Genomic DNA, 16,342 nt, shown 5'->3' on the forward strand with positions numbered 1-16,342 from the left:
ATGTAGAAGTAAAACCAAAAAATCTCACCATCTAGATGGTGGCTGGTAAGTATCGGACCGGGGGGCTGCACTGCATGGAAGCAACATGCACAGAGGAGACCTCCAGAGTGTGACAGGCAATCAGGTTAGGGTGTTTTCGCCAGAGTGGCCCTTTAATGACTATATTTGGGCTAAAAATGGGACAGAAACAAGCCATGAAAATAAAGCTTGTGGATTCTGAAGGCTAATCTGATGAATATCAGTCACGCAGCCATATGGGAGCGGCACTCATCATTGGGCATCTGAGGAAACGGCTACCACTGGAATCCACCATTCCTTCTCCCCTCGGAAGTATTTTTACATTTGTATAGGTTTTGATTGCAACCAATTCCAACATAGTCGGCTGGAGACGAGAGATGACAGAAATAGCCACTTTATAATACAAATAACCGTTGATAGTCACAACGGGGTTTCCTTAGTCGCTCCACGGTGCAGAACCCTCAGAGACTTTGCACTTGTCCTTAGTCTCGTTATTTCTTCATGGCTCTTTTCTCCGGTTATTGAGGCTCTCAGTGTGTTGCCTTCATCGCCAGTAAGTGTGCGACGCCTGATAGCCTTCTCTCATGGTTCAGCTCGCTTTGTCTCCAGACAACTAAGGAGAAAGACAGAAAGCTGCCGTGGCGTCTTGTACCTTCACTGAACCGAAGGCAGTAAAGGGAACGCTGCAAAGGTTTCCCCCTTCATCACCAGCTTCATTCATGTCCACATCAAAATGTCATGGATTTTAAACAATTCTAGGAGTTAACTTCCCTTCTTGGTGTCTGTGCCTCCTTGTGGTGCCAGGACTGCGCTAGGACCATTTACTCGTACTTTTTGTATAGAGAAGAATGGGCAGACAGAGGATGAAAGTCAAATTGTCTGCTTTCTTTTCTCATTTGAATCCAATGTAATAAAGTAGATTAAATAAATTTATAAGACAACAACCTCCTTAAAGCTGAACAGTCATGGTCAAAACTTGTGAGACTGACCCAAACTTTGTTTTTCACAAAGTTTTCTGCTTCAGTGTTTTTAGATGTTCCTTTGGTTACTGTATCACAGAAAGGGGAATATAAAAACAATCAGTGAAAACGGCCAGATACTTACTGACTCGGGGGGCAAACATGGAGCACCTCCGCATGCAGGCGGCCATACTGCCAAATGAGGAACCGATGAGACGGCCCCCCACACAGCTGGGTACTGAAGTAAGTTCCAAGCATTTCAGTAGCTTTTACACTTTAATTTTCAAATCCATCAAGTTTCGGCAAAGGCCCCATATTTACAGTGTTGACCCTCCAAGACTTCTACACTTCACCCTGACAGCCTGGATATCAGCATCTGGACCAAATCCTGACTGATGACCTGTTCCTCCTAATCACTGCTTGCAGTTAGTCACAATTTCTGGGTTTTTGTTTGTCCACCTGCATTTTGAGGATTCACCCCAGATTCTGAGATTTGGGGAGTTTCCATGTATCCAAAATGTCACCAAGCCGCTTAGTTCTCACTTCTGCCTTGTGACATGGGCTCCATCATGCTGTAAAAAGCCCTGTTCATCACCAAATGGATGCTACTTCTCTCAGCCACCCAGGAGCATCCATTTGGTGATGACCAAGGCTTTTTGAAGCATGATGGAGCCCTGTGTCACAAGGCAGAAGTGAGAACTAAGCCGTTCGGTGCCATTTTGGATCCATGGCCAGGAAACTCCTCAAATCTCAGCCCATTGAGAATCTATGGTTAATCCTAAAAAACGGAGCGGACAAACAAAAACCTAGAAATTATGATAACCTGCAAGCAGTGATTAGGAGGTACGGGTTGTCACCAGTGCGTATTTGGCCCAGAAGTCAATATCCAACATGTCCGAAGTGCAGAAGTCTAGAAGGATCAACACTGTAAATATGGGGTCCTTGCCTAAACATAATGGATTTGTCAATTGTAAAAACGAATGAAATGCTTCTAATTGTACTTCAGTAACCGGAGAAACATCCAACAGATCGAAAAAACACGAAAGCAGAAAACTTTGTGAAAACCAATATTTGTCTCAAAGCTTTTGACCACGACTCTTCATAGCAGTACCAAATCTCTGACTAGCCCATCATCACTGGCAGACGGGGACAAAGAGCTCCATTTTCTATACTTTGGCATCTCCGGTCATCAGCTGGTAATTTGTCTCGCCTCAACCGCCATGTTCATCACTTTTCATTGCTGAGAGCTGATCATTACAACCCCGGCCCTTCATAAGAGTAGAAATGACAAAGTGTCAGCAGGATGCTATAACGAGACGTATATAGACATCCCAGCTGCACGGTGCATCAACAGTTAGGACATATATATACACAGATGGTGGATGCAAAGGGGTTAAGGAAGTTTAGGGTTAAAGGTCGACTCCAGAGAAACCCCAATATCTGATTCTCCTTCATGTCACACTCATGGGGTCCAAGAAGCTTTGATCTGGGGGGCTTTCTGTAGAGTGACCTTAGCTGTCCTGGTATTTGCTTGTGGTGTAGGGGGGACATGCTGTGGCTTTCTGCCCCCCATGGGGAGTGGCTGTGATTTTCAGGGAAATGCTCTATGACTACGCCACTGACAGGTCAAGTCAGCAGCCGTCAGCACACAAGTGGAGTCCGTTGGGCACGACTGCTGTAAGACCTCATTGTGGAGCTCCGTAGCGTTATGTCTTCTGTAAGAACATACTGACATCAGTCACCGCCAGCGTCTCACACCCTGCTCTGCTTCTTCCACAGTTTGATGGCAAGACGTCTTTTGGGATGTCAGTATTTAACCTGAGCAACGCCATCATGGGTAGTGGGATCCTGGGCCTGGCCTTCGCAATGTCCAACACCGGGATCATTCTGTTTGTGTAAGTATTCACCCGCTGGCTGCAGTCCTCCATGCTATCAGCTTAGGAAAGTCCCCTCCGTGAACAGCTTGTGCAAGCAGAAGGACGATGAGCAGCTGCTGGTAGACGGATTACAGACCGAGATTCCCACCACACTGCACATGGCCTCATGGGGATCGAATACACAGCCAGCCTCCGGCAGATAGAAGGCGCCATGGAGAGCGGATACACAACCGGCCTCCAGCAGATATAAGGCGCCATGGAGAGTGAATATACAGCCAGCCTCCGGCAGATAGAAGGCGCCGTAGAGAGCAGATACACAACCGCCCTCCGGCAGATAGAAGGCGCCATAGAGAGCGGATACACAACCGCCCTCCAGCAGATAGAAGGCGCCATGGAGAGCGGATACACAACCAGCCTCCAGCAGATATAAGGCGCCATGGAGAGTGAATATACAGCCAGCCTCCGGCAGATAGAAGGCGCCATGGAGAGCGGATACACAGACAGCCTCCGGCAGATATAAGGCACCATGGAGAGCGAATATACAACCAGCCTCCGGCAGATAGAAGGCGCCGTAGAGAGCAGATACACAACCGGCCTCCGGCAGATAGAAGGCGCCATAGAGAGCGGATACACAGCCGGCCTCCGGCAGATAGAAGGCGCCATAGAGAGCGGATACACAGCCAGCCTCCGGCAGATAGAAGGCGCCATAGAGAGCGGATACACAGCCAGCCTCCGGCAGATAGAACGCCCTGGAGAGCAGATACACAGCCGGTCTCCGACAGGTAGAAGGCGCCATAGAGAGCGGATACACAGCCGGCCTCCGGCAGATAGAACGCCCTGGAGAGCAGATACACAGCTGGCCTCCAGGAGATAGAAGGCACCATAGAGAGCAGATACACAGCCAGCCTCCGGCAGATAGAAGGCGCCAGGGAGAGCAGATATACAGCCGGTCTCCGACAGGTAGAAGACGCCATAGAGAGCGGATACACAGCCGGCCTCCAGGAGATAGAAGGCACCAGGGAGAGCAGATATACAGCCGGTCTCCGACAGGTAGAAGGCACCATAGAGAGCAGATATACAGCCGGCCTCCGACAGATAGAAAGGGCCATAAAGAGCGGATACACAGACAGCCTCCGGCAGATAAAAGGCACCATGGAGAGCGGATACACAGACAGCCTCCGGCAGATAGAAGGCGCCATGGAGGGCAGATACATAGCCAGCCTCCGGCAGATAGAAGGCGCCATGGAGGGCAGATACATAGCCAGCCTCCGACAGGTAGAAGGTGCCATAGAGAGCGGATACGCAGACAGCCTCCGGCAGATAGAAGGTGCCGTAGAGAGCAGATACACAGACAGCCTCCGGCAGATAGAAGGTGCCATAGAGAGCGGATACACAGACAGCCTCCGGCAGATAGAAGGCGCCATAGAGAGCGGATACACAGCTGGCCTCTGGCAGATAGAAGGCACCAAGAAGAGCAGATACACAGACCGCCTCCGGCAGATAGAACGCGCCGTTGAGAGCAGATACACAGCCGGACTCCGGCAGATAGAACGCGCCATAGGGAACAGGTACACAACCGGTCTCCGACAGGTAGAAGGGGCCATAGAGAGCAGATACACAGACGATCTCCGACAGGTAGAAGGCGCCAATGTGAGCAGATACACAGTCGGACTTCAGCAGATAGAAGGCACCATAGAGAGCAGATACACAACCAGTCTCCGACAGGTAGAAATCCCAATAGAGAGCGGATACATGGCCGCCCTCCGACAGGTAGAAGGCCCCATAGAGATTGAATACACAGCCAGTCTCCGACAGGTAGAAGGCCCCATAGACAGCGGATACACAGCCGACCTCTGAAAGATAGAAGGTCCCACAGAGAGCAGATACACAGCCAGACTCTGACAGATAGAAGGCCCCATAGTGCGCAAATACACAGCCGGCCTCCGTGAGATATAAACATGTGGAGTTCTATGAGGAGCTACTGGGAAGCAAGAGGCCCATAGATGGTGCATGCAAGGGGTCTGCTGCTCCACCCACTATACAGAGATAAGGCTGATCTGCTATATAAATATACTACCAGCTTACTGCATACAGCCGTCATTGAAAGTTTGTGAACCCTTCAGAATTTGCTATATTTGAAAATGATCCAATATCACACGTCTGTGTGTGGAAGAAGTATGTGAACCTTTGCTTTCAGTAGCTGGTGTGACCCCCTTGTGCAGCAGCAACGGCATTGAAACGTTCCCGGTAATTGTTAAGTCCTGCACATCGGCTTGGAATGGCAGCCCTTCCCTCCGCGCTCAGCATCTTTGGCTCTGCTATGTTGGTGGTTTTCCTTCCATGCACTGCAGCTTCAGGTCCTTCCACTACAAACTATAGCAGTGGGGTCACGACTTCACCCTCATTCTTTACCCATTCCTTTGTAGAAGCGCTTGTGTGCTTTGGGTCGTTGTCTCGCTGCTTGACCCGCATCTCTGGAGATTCGGCTCACGGATGTCCTGACATTTTCCTGTAGAATTCTCTGGTAAAATTCATAATTCATTGTTCCATCAAAAATGTCTCGCTGTCCTGGCCCAGATGACCGTAATCTATCACAGCCGTGCGCCGAGGTGATCACAATCCTACCACCGCCGTGCGCCCAGATGACCATGACCCTACCACCGCCGTGCGCCCAGATGACTATGACCTTAACACTGCCGTGTGCCCAGATGACCGTGACCTATCACCACCGTGCGCCGAGGTGACCACAATCCTACCACCGCCATGCACCCAGATGCAACAAACCATGACCCTATCACCGCCGTGTGCCCAGATGACCATGATCCTACTACCGCCGTGTGCCCAGATGACCATGACCCTACCACCTCCGTGCGCTCAGATGACCATGATCCTACTACCACCGTGTGCCCAGATGACCATGACCCTACCACCTCCGTGCGCCCAGATGACCATGATCCTACTACCGCCGTGTGCCCAGATGACCATGACCCTACCACCGCCGTGCGCCCAGATGCAACAAACCATAACCTTATCACCGCCATGTGCCCAGATGACCACAATCCTACCACCGCCGTGCGCCCAGATGACCACGATCCTACCACCGCCGTGCGCCCAGATGACCACGATCCTACCACCGCCGTGCGCCCAGATGACCACGATCCTACCACCGCCGTGCGCCCAGATGACCACGATCCTACCACCGCCGTGCGCCCAGATGACCACGATCCTACCACCGCCGTGCGCCCAGATGACCACGATCCTATCACCGCCGTGCGCCCAGATGACCATGATCCTACCACCGCTGTGTGCCCAGATGACCATGACCCTACCACCGCTGTGCGCCCAGATGCAACATACCATGACCCTATCACCGCCGTGCGCCCAGATGCAACAAACCATGACCCTATCACCGCCGTGTGCCCAGATGCAACAAACCATGACCCTAACACCGTGCGCCCAGATGACCATGAGCCTACCACCGCTGTGTACGCAGATGACCATGATCCTACCACCGCTGTGCACCCAGATGACCATGATCCTACCACCGCGGTGTGCCCAGATAACCATGATCCTACCACCACTGTGCGCCCAGATGCAACAAACCACGATCCTATCATCACCATGCGCCCAGATGCAACAAGCCATGATTCTACCACCGCCGTGTGCCCAGATGCAACGAACCATGATCCTACCACCGCCGTGTGCCTAGATGACTATGATCCTACCACCGTTGTGCACGTAATGACTATGATCCTACCACCGCCGTGTTCCCAGATGACTATGATCCTACCACCGCCGTGCGCCCAGATGACTATGATCCTACCACCGCTGTGCACGCAGATGACTATGATCCTACCACCGCTGTGCACGCAGATGACTATGATCCTACCATCGCCGTGCACCCAGATGACTATGATCCTACCACCGCCGTGCGCCCAGATGACTATGATCCTACCACCACTGTGCACGTAGATGACTATGATCCTACCACCGCCGTGCGCCCAGATGACTATGATCCTACCACCGCTGTGCACGCAGATGACTATGATCCTACCACCGCCGTGCACTCAGATGACTATGATCCTACCACCGCCGTGCCCCCAGATGACTATGATCCTACCACCGCTGTGCACGTAGATGACTATGATCCTACCACCACCGTGTACCCAGATGACTATGATCCTACCACCCCTGTGCACGCAGATGACTATGATCCTACCACCGCTGTGCACGTAGATGACTATGATCCTACCACCGCCGTGTGCCCAGATGACTATGATCCTACCACCGCTGTACACGCAGATGACTATGATCCTACCACCGCTGTGCACGCAGATGACTATGATCCTACCACCGCTGTGCACGTAGATGACTATGATCCTACCACCGCCGTGTGCCCAGATGACTATGATCCTACCACCGCCGTGCGCCCAGATGACTATGATCCTACCACCGCTGTGCACGTAGATGACTATGATCCTACCACCGCTGTGCACGCAGATGACTATGATCCTACCACCGCCGTGCGCCCAGATGACTATGATCCTACCACCGCGGTGCACGCAGATGACTATGATCCTACCACCGCCGTGCGCCCAGATGACTATGATCCTACCACCGCCGTGCACGTAGATGACTATGATCCTACCACCGCCGTGCGCCCAGATGACTATGATCCTACCACCGCTGTGCACGCAGATGACTATGATCCTACCATCGCCGTGCACCCAGATGACTATGATCCTACCACCGCCGTGCACCCAGATGACTATGATCCTACCACCGCTGTGCACGCAGATGACTATGATCCTACCACCGCTGTGCACGCAGATGACTATGATCCTACCAGATGGCCACTATCCTACCACCGCCGTGCACCCAGATGACCATGACCCTACGACTGCCGTGCGCCAGGATACAACAAACCATGACCCTACTACCGCCGTGCTCCCAGATGACCATGAGCCTACCACTGCTGTGCGCCCAGATGGACATGGTTTTATGCTCTTCCCATTTAAGCCATGCAGCATTATCTTGGTCTCATCCGTCCACAAAACATTCTTCCACTAGCCTTCTGGCTTGTGCAGGTAGCATATTATCAATTTCTGCTACAGCTCTACCGTATTCAGCAATTCTAGCAACCTGATTGGTTGTTTGGGTTGGCTGATTCAACCTGATTGGTTGTTAGGGCAGAGCTGTAGCAAAAAATAGATAATATGCGTGCAGGTGATCTTCAGCAAACCGTAGATGGGCAGTCCTGATGTTGGACTCATGGACATTAGGCCTTTATTTTCTATGAGGTTGCCTTGGGTTCCTTTGTGACCTCATGGACTATTACTCACTTTATTCTTGACATGATCACTGTTGGTCGATGGCTGCTGGAGGGTAATTATGGTCTTTTGTACACAATCCGTCTGTGAAGTGGGGGAGTCCAGATTCTTTACAGTTGGTTCTGTAACCTTTTCCAGCCTGATCATCAACAACTCATCTTCTGAGGTCCTCCTGGATCTCCTTTGTGCCACGATACCCCCACAAACATGTTGTGAAGATCAGACTCCAATAGATCCAAGGTCTTTACATACAACAGGTCGCCCGCTCACTCTTCCTTGTCATCCAGTGATTCAAAACAGCTTCCAATTATCTCCTAGGTTCACATACCTTTGGCACTCACTGACATGTGATATTGGATCACTTCCCTCAATAAATAATTGACAGTCCTGATATTTGTGAGTCATTTCTTTGATTTGGTTCTTTATCTACTTTTAGGACTTGTGTGAAAATCTTTTAGGTCCAATATGGAAGATTGTGAAGGGTTCCCAAGCTTTTTCAGCCATGGAGCCCTTTTTGAAGCAAAAGTTTCTTGGGGATCCGGCAAATGGGACAGAGGGTGTGGTCAGGGGAGGGGTTAGAGGCGTGGCTTATCACAACATATTATTTTTACCTTAGGGACAGGGCCGTTTTAAAAAAATTTAAAAAAAGGAAGGAACACTGGGTGAGCTATTGATATACATTATATTTAAAATTAAATCCAGCACCACATGTCAATATCCACACGGGTTTTGTGCAGATTTTTCCACAGCGTGTGGATGAGATTTTGAAAACCCCCATTGCGGCCCCAGTAGTAAAAGGTGACCCCCTATTGTGACCCCAGTAGTAATAGGTGGTCCCTATATTGGTGTCTCCAGTTGTAACAGCATTCCCTATATTAGCCCCAGTAGTAATAATGACCCCTATATTAGTGGCGCTAATAGTAATAGTGACCCCTATATTGGTGGCTACAGTAGTAATAGTGTCCCCCACAGTGGCCTCAGTAGCAATGCTGACCTCAACAGTAGCTCCACTAATAATATCCCCTATATTGGCCCCAGTAGTAATAGATGACCCCCTATTGCAGCCTCAGTAGTAATAGGTGACCCCCTATTGCAGCCTCAGTAGTAATAGGTAACCCCTATTGCAGCCTCAGCAGTAATAGGTGACCCCCTATTGCGGCCCCAGTAGTAATAGGTGACCCCCTATTGCGGCCCCAGTAGTAATAGGTGACCCCCTATTGCGGCCCCAGTAGTAATAGGTGATCCCCTATTGCAGTCCCAGTAGTAATAGGTGACCCACTATTGCAGTCCCAGTAGTAATAGGTGACCCACTATTGCAGTCCCAGTGCTGGTGATAACCATGCATAATGTGGGCAGTGAGTATCAGCGCCGTTCTCTTCTTCCAGGAACCTTCGGCCACCACTTTAGCTCCTATCACACTGCTAGCGATTTCATGGGGAAGTCATTTAAAGGGGTTGTCTAGTTGTAAACTACTGATGGTCCATCCTCTCTGGATAGGTCATCAGGAGCAGATTGGCCGGGGTCTGTCCCCAGAGACCCCCGCTGGTCTGGCGCATGCGTGAACAGACCTGATTTCTCCACTTGGTAATACAATCTTCCCATTGAAATTAATGGAAACCTGGTCTGTAATACCAAGACAGACCGCTGCGGCTGGAACAGAGATGTCCCGTTCCTGCAGAAACTAACTCCATGCATGAGACCACCAGCCCGGTGAACAGCTGGGCAACATAGGTCCCTGGCGGCGGATTCCCACCCATACTGATGACCTCTTCTGAGAACGGGCCATGTTCATGGGGGTATTGCGGCACGAGGAGATCGCCCAGACAAGGTCCTCCGCGCCTCTTTATATACAGACGGCCCAGACAAGGTCCTCCGCGCCTCGTTATATACAGACCGCCCAGACAAGGTCCTCCGCACCTCCTTTTCTACAGACCGCCCAGACAAGGTCCTCCGCGCCTCGTTATATACAGACGGCCCAGACAAGGTCCTCCGCACCTCCTTTTATACAGACTGCCCAGACAAGGTCCTCCGCGCCTCCTTATATACAGACGGCCCAGACAAGGTCCTCCGCGCCTCCTTTTATGCAGACGGCCCAGACAAGGTCCTCCGCGCCTCCTTATATACAGACGGCCCAGACAAGGTCCTCCGCGCCTCCTTTTATACAGACGGCCCAGACAAGGTCCTCCGCGCCTCCTTATATACAGACGGCCCAGACAAGGTCCTCCGCGCCTCCTTTTATACAGACGGCCCAGACAAGGTCCTCCGCGCCTCCTTATAAACAGACGGCCCAGACAAGGTCCTCCGCGCCTCCTTATATACAGACGGCCCAGACAAGGTCCTCCGCGCCTCCTTTCATACAGACGGCCCAGACAAGGTCCTCCGCGCCTCCTTATATACAGACGGCTCAGACAAGGTCCTCCGCGCCTCCTTATATACAGACGGCCCAGAAAAGGTCCTCCGCGCCTCCTTTTATACAGACGGCCCAGACAAGGTCCTCCGCGCCTCCTTATATACAGACGGCCCGGACAAGGTCCTCCGCGCCTCCTTATATACAGTCGGCCCAGACAAAGTCCTCCGCGCCTCCTTTTATACAGACGGCCCAGACAAGGTCCTCCACGCCTCCTTATATACAGACGGCCCAGACAAGGTCCTCCACGTCTCCTTTTATACAGACGGCCCAGACAAGGTCCTCCGCGCCTCCTTATATACAGACCACCCAGACAAGGTCCTCCACGTCTCCTTTTATACAGACGGCTCAGACAAGGTCCTCCGCGCCTCCTTTTATACAGACCGCCCAGACAAGGTCCTCCGCGCCTCCTTAGATACAGACCGCCCAGACAAAGTTCTCTGCGCCTCCTTATATACAGACCGCCCAGACAAGGTCCTCCGCGCCTCCTTATATACAGACCACCCAGACAAGGTTCTCCTCGCCTCCTTATCTACAGACGGCCCAGACAAGGTCCTCCGTGCCTCCTTATATACAGACCGCCCAGACAAGGTCCTCCGCGCCTCCTTAAATACAGACCGCCCAGACAAGGTCCTCCGCGCCTCCTTATATACAGACCGCCCAGACAAAGTCCTCCGCGCCTCCTTATATACAGACCGCCCAGACAAGGTCCTCCGCGCCTCCTTATATACAGACGGCCCAGACAAGGTCCTCCGCACCTCCTTATATACAGACCGCCTAGACAAGGTCCTCCTCGCCTCCTTTTATACAGACGGCCCAGACAAGGTCCTCCACGCCTCCTTATATACAGACCGCCCAGACAAGGTCCTCCGCACCTCCTTATATACAGACCGCCCAGACAAAGTCCACCGCGCCTCCTTATATACAGACGGCCCAGACAAGGTCCTCCGCGCCTCGTTATATACAGACCGCCCAGACAAGGTCCTCCGCACCTCCTTATATACAGACCGCCTAGACAAGGTCCTCCTCGCCTCCTTATCTACAGACGGCCCAGACAAGGTCCTCCGCGCCTCCTTATATACAGACCGCCCAGACAAGGTCCTCCGCGCCTCCTTATATACAGACCGCCCAGACAAGGTCCTCCGCGCCTCCTTATATACAGACGGCCCAGACAAGGTCCTCCGCACCTCCTTATATACAGACGGCCCAGACAAGGTCCTCCGCACCTCCTTATATACAGACGGCCCAGACAAGGTCCTCCGCACCTCCTTATATACAGACCGCCCAGACAAGGTCCTCCGCGCCTCCTTATATACAGACGGCCCAGACAAAGTCCTCCGCGCCTCCTTATATACAGACGGCCCAGACAAGGTCCTCCGCGCCTCCTTATATACAGACGGCCCAGACAAGGTCCTCCGCACCTCCTTATATACAGACCGCCTAGACAAGGTCCTCCGCACCTCCTTATATACAGACGGCCCAGACAAGGTCCTCCGCGCCTCCTTATATACAGACCGCCCAGACAAGGTCCTCCGCGCCTCCTTATATACAGACGGCCCAGACAAGGTCCTCCGCGCCTCCTTATATACAGACCGCCCAGACAAGGTCCTCCGCACCTCCTTATATACAGACCGCCCAGACAAGGTCCTCCGCGCCTCCTTATATACAGACCGCCCAGACAAGGTCCTCCGCGCCTCCTTATATACAGACCGCCCAGACAAGGTCCTCCGCGCCTCCTTATATACAGACGGCCCAGACAAGGTCCTCCGCACCTCCTTATATACAGACCGCCCAGACAAGGTCCTCCGCGCCTCCTTATATACAGACGGCCCAGACAAAGTCCTCCGCGCCTCCTTATATACAGACCGCCCAGACAAGGTCCTCCGCGCCTCCTTATATACAGACGGCCCAGACAAGGTCCTCCGCACCTCCTTATATACAGACCGCCTAGACAAGGTCCTCCGCACCTCCTTATATACAGACGGCCCAGACAAGGTCCTCCGCACCTCCTTATACTGACGTTGGTGTAGGTCTTGCTACAGGATGTTAAGGTTGTTCCTCTCCTTTGTAGGTTCCTTTTGATCTCCATCGCTCTCCTGTCTTCTTACTCCATCCACCTCCTCCTCAAGTGCTCGGCTGTTGTGGGTGAGTGACGGCGGCTTCTCTCCTTCTATGTAGTCACCTGTCTCCTTAAAGAATAACCAGAAAGGATAGCGCAAGTTCTGTATTTCCTCTTGTGAACCCTTCGTCCAACCAGCACCTCCAGCGTTCTCCCAGTCGCATGGTCCGTTCCTGACAATGGCGCGGTGCTCATTCCCAGCACCATAAAGACATTTAATGTAATAATTCTGAATGCCATCGAGCCAGAAGATGGAGAAGAGATCTTAGATGTTCTTCATGGTTGGAGGTGCTCACTGCTGCCCCCTGCTGTGTAAAGTAAGGAATAGCGCAGAACTTCCTACTTATTGCTTTGTTGGTTGCTCTCTCCTGGCAGGTACCCGCGTCTATGAACAGCTAGGACAAAAAGCCTTCGGACCAGCAGGGAAGGTGCTGGCAGCGCTGGTGATAACCATGCATAATGTGGGCAGTGAGTATCAGCGCCGTTCTCTTCTTCCAGGAACCTTCGGCCACCACTTTAGCTCCTATCACACTGCTAGCGATTTCATGGGGAAGTCATTTACAGGGGTTGTCTAGTTGTAAACTACTGATGGTCCATCCTCTCTGGGTAGGTCATCAGGAGCAGATTGGCCGGGGTCTGTCCCCAGAGACCCCCGCTGGTCTGGCGCATGCGTGAACAGACCTGATTTCTCCACTTGGTAATACAATCTTCCCATTGAAATGAATGGAAACCTGGTCTGTAATACCAAGACGGACCGCTGCGGCTGGAACAGAGATGTCCCGTTCCTGCAGAAACTAACTCCATGCATGAGACCACCAGCCCGGTGAACAGCTGGGCAACATAGGTCCCTGGCGGCGGATTCCCACCCATCCAATACTGATGACCCCTCTGAGAACGGGCCATGTTCATGGGGGTATTGCGGCACGAGGAGATCCAGGAGGACCTCAGAAGATGAGTTGTTGATGATCATCGGGCTGGAAAAGGTTACAGAACCAACTGTGAAGAGTCCGGACTCCACCCATCCATTTGTCCTTTCGGAATACTGCCCTCCAGCATGTCCGTCTGCAGACCCCTCCAGATCACGTCCCGCTATGGATAATGCTGTCTGAGATTACAGCCATCCAACCATGAGCCCATCCAGAGGATTCTCCAGAGCGCCAGGATCAGCGGCTTCAACTGAAGGCTCAGCTCAATTATCCCAGTGGGCATTCCTCCAGAGCCGCCAACCCCAACACTATTATGTTCCTGAAGGAGCAAGCGATTATAGCATCGCACTGCAAGAGCCCAAACTCACTGCCAACCATATGAGAGCTCGTAGCTTGCAGGACGACTTCTAGATGTTACTAGCCGCACTCTAGAGGACATATAATGTGTTGGAGATGTTACTGGCTGCACTCTGGGGGACATATAATGTGTTGGAGATGTTACTGGCCACACTCTGGGGGACATATAATGTGTTGGTGATGTTACTGGCCGCACTCTGAGGGACATATAATGTGTTGGAGATGTTACTGGCCGCACTCTGGAGGACATATAATGTGTTGCAGATGTTACTGGCCGCACTCTGGGGGACATATAATGTGTTGGTGATGTTACTGGCCGCACTCTGAGGGACATATAATGTGTTGGAGATGTTACTGGCCGCACTCTAGAGGACATATAATGTGTTGGAGATGTTACTGGCTGCACTCTGGGGGGACATATAATGTGTTGGAGATGTTACTGGCTGCGCTCTGGGGGACATATAATGTGTTGGAGATGTTACTGGCTGCACTCTGGGGGACATATAATGTGTTGGAGATGTTACTGGCCACACTCTGGGGGACATATAATGTGTTGTAGATCTTACTAGCCGCACTCTAGAGGACATATAATGTGTTGGAGATGTTACTGGCTGCACTCTGGGGGACATATAATGTGTTGGAGATGTTACTGGTTGCACTCTGGGGGACATATAATGTGTTGGAGATGTTACTGGCCGCACTCTAGAGGACATATAATGTGTTGTAGATGTTACTGGCTGCACTCTGGGGGACATATAATGTGTTGGAGATGTTACTGGTTGCACTCTGGGGGACATATAATGTGTTGGAGATGTTACTGGTTGCACTCTGGTGGACATATAATGTGTTGGAGATGTTACTGGCCGCACTCTAGAGGACATATAATGTGTTGTAGATGTTACTGGCTGCACTCTGGGGGACATATAATGTGTTGGAGATGTTACTGGTTGCACTCTGGGGGACATATAATGTGTTGGAGATGTTACTGGCCGCACTCTGGGGGACATATAATGTGTTGGAGATGTTACTGGCCGCACTCTGGGGGACATATAATGTGTTGGAGATGTTACTGGCCGCACTCTGGGGGACATATAATGTGTTGGAGATGTTACTGGCCGCACACTGGGGGACATATAATGTATTGGAGATATTACTGGCCGCACTCTGGGGGACATATAATGTGTTAAAGATGTTACTGGCCACACTCTGGGGGACGTATAATGTGTTGGAGATGTTACTGGCCGCACTCTGGGGGACGTATAATGTGTTGGAGATGTTACTGGCCGCACTCTGGGTACATATAATGTGTTGGAGATGTTACTGGCCGCACTCTGGGGGACATATAATGTGTTGGAGATGTTACTGGCCGTACTCTGGGGGACATATAATGTGTTGGAGATGTTACTGGCCGCACTCTGGGGGACATATAATGTGTTGGAGATGTTACTGGCCGCACTCTGGAGGACATATAATGTGTTGGAGATGTTACTGGCCGCACTCTGGGGAACATATAATGTGTTGGTGATGTTACTGGTCGCACTCTGGGGACATATAATGTGTTGGTGATGTTACTGGCCGCACTCTGGGGGACATATAATGTGTTGGAGACGTTACTGGCCACACTCTGGGGGACATATAATGTGTTGTAGATCTTACTAGCCGCACTCTAGAGGACATATAATGTGTTGGAGATGTTACTGGCTGCACTCTGGGGGACATATAATGTGTTGGAGATGTTACTGGTTGCACTCTGGGGGACATATAATGTGTTGGAGATGTTACTGGTTGCACTCTGGGGGACATATAATGTGTTGGAGATGTTACTGGCCGCACTCTAGAGGACATATAATGTGTTGTAGATGTTACTGGCTGCACTCTGGGGGACATATAATGTGTTGGAGATGTTACTGGTTGCACTCTGGGGGACATATAATGTGTTGGAGATGTTACTGGTTGCACTCTGGGGGACATATAATGTGTTGGAGATGTTACTGGCCGCACTCTAGAGGACATATAATGTGTTGTAGATGTTACTGGCTGCACTCTGGGGGACATATAATGTGTTGGAGATGTTACTGGTTGCACTCTGGGGGACATATAATGTGTTGGAGATGTTACTGGCCGCACTCTGGGGGACATATAATGTGTTGGAGATGTTACTGGCCGCACTCTGGGGGACATATAATGTGTTGGAGATGTTACTGGCCGCACTCTGGGGGACATATAATGTGTTGGAGATGTTACTGGCCGCACACTGGGGGACATATAATGTATTGGAGATATTACTGGCCGCACTCTGGGGGACATATAATGTGTTAAAGATGTTACTGGCCACACTCTGGGGGACGT

The 16,342-nt window shown here is 51.5% G+C and overlaps 1 protein-coding gene across 1 annotated transcript in view; it reads left to right on the forward strand.

Annotated features, from left to right (window-relative positions):
• Positions 1–16,342, forward strand: part of SLC38A5 (solute carrier family 38 member 5) — a 123,561-nt gene that overhangs the window by 37,915 nt on the left and 69,304 nt on the right. The window contains exons 4-6 of the mRNA XM_066579933.1: positions 2,757–2,872; positions 12,663–12,736; positions 13,086–13,178. Of these exons, the coding sequence (XP_066436030.1) occupies positions 2,757–2,872; positions 12,663–12,736; positions 13,086–13,178 (283 nt within the window). The remainder of the gene's footprint in view (positions 1–2,756; positions 2,873–12,662; positions 12,737–13,085; positions 13,179–16,342) is intronic.

The sequence above is a fragment of the Eleutherodactylus coqui genome, chromosome 10 (assembly GCF_035609145.1).
Source record: "Eleutherodactylus coqui strain aEleCoq1 chromosome 10, aEleCoq1.hap1, whole genome shotgun sequence".
NCBI classification, from domain to species: Eukaryota; Metazoa; Chordata; class Amphibia; order Anura; family Eleutherodactylidae; genus Eleutherodactylus; species Eleutherodactylus coqui.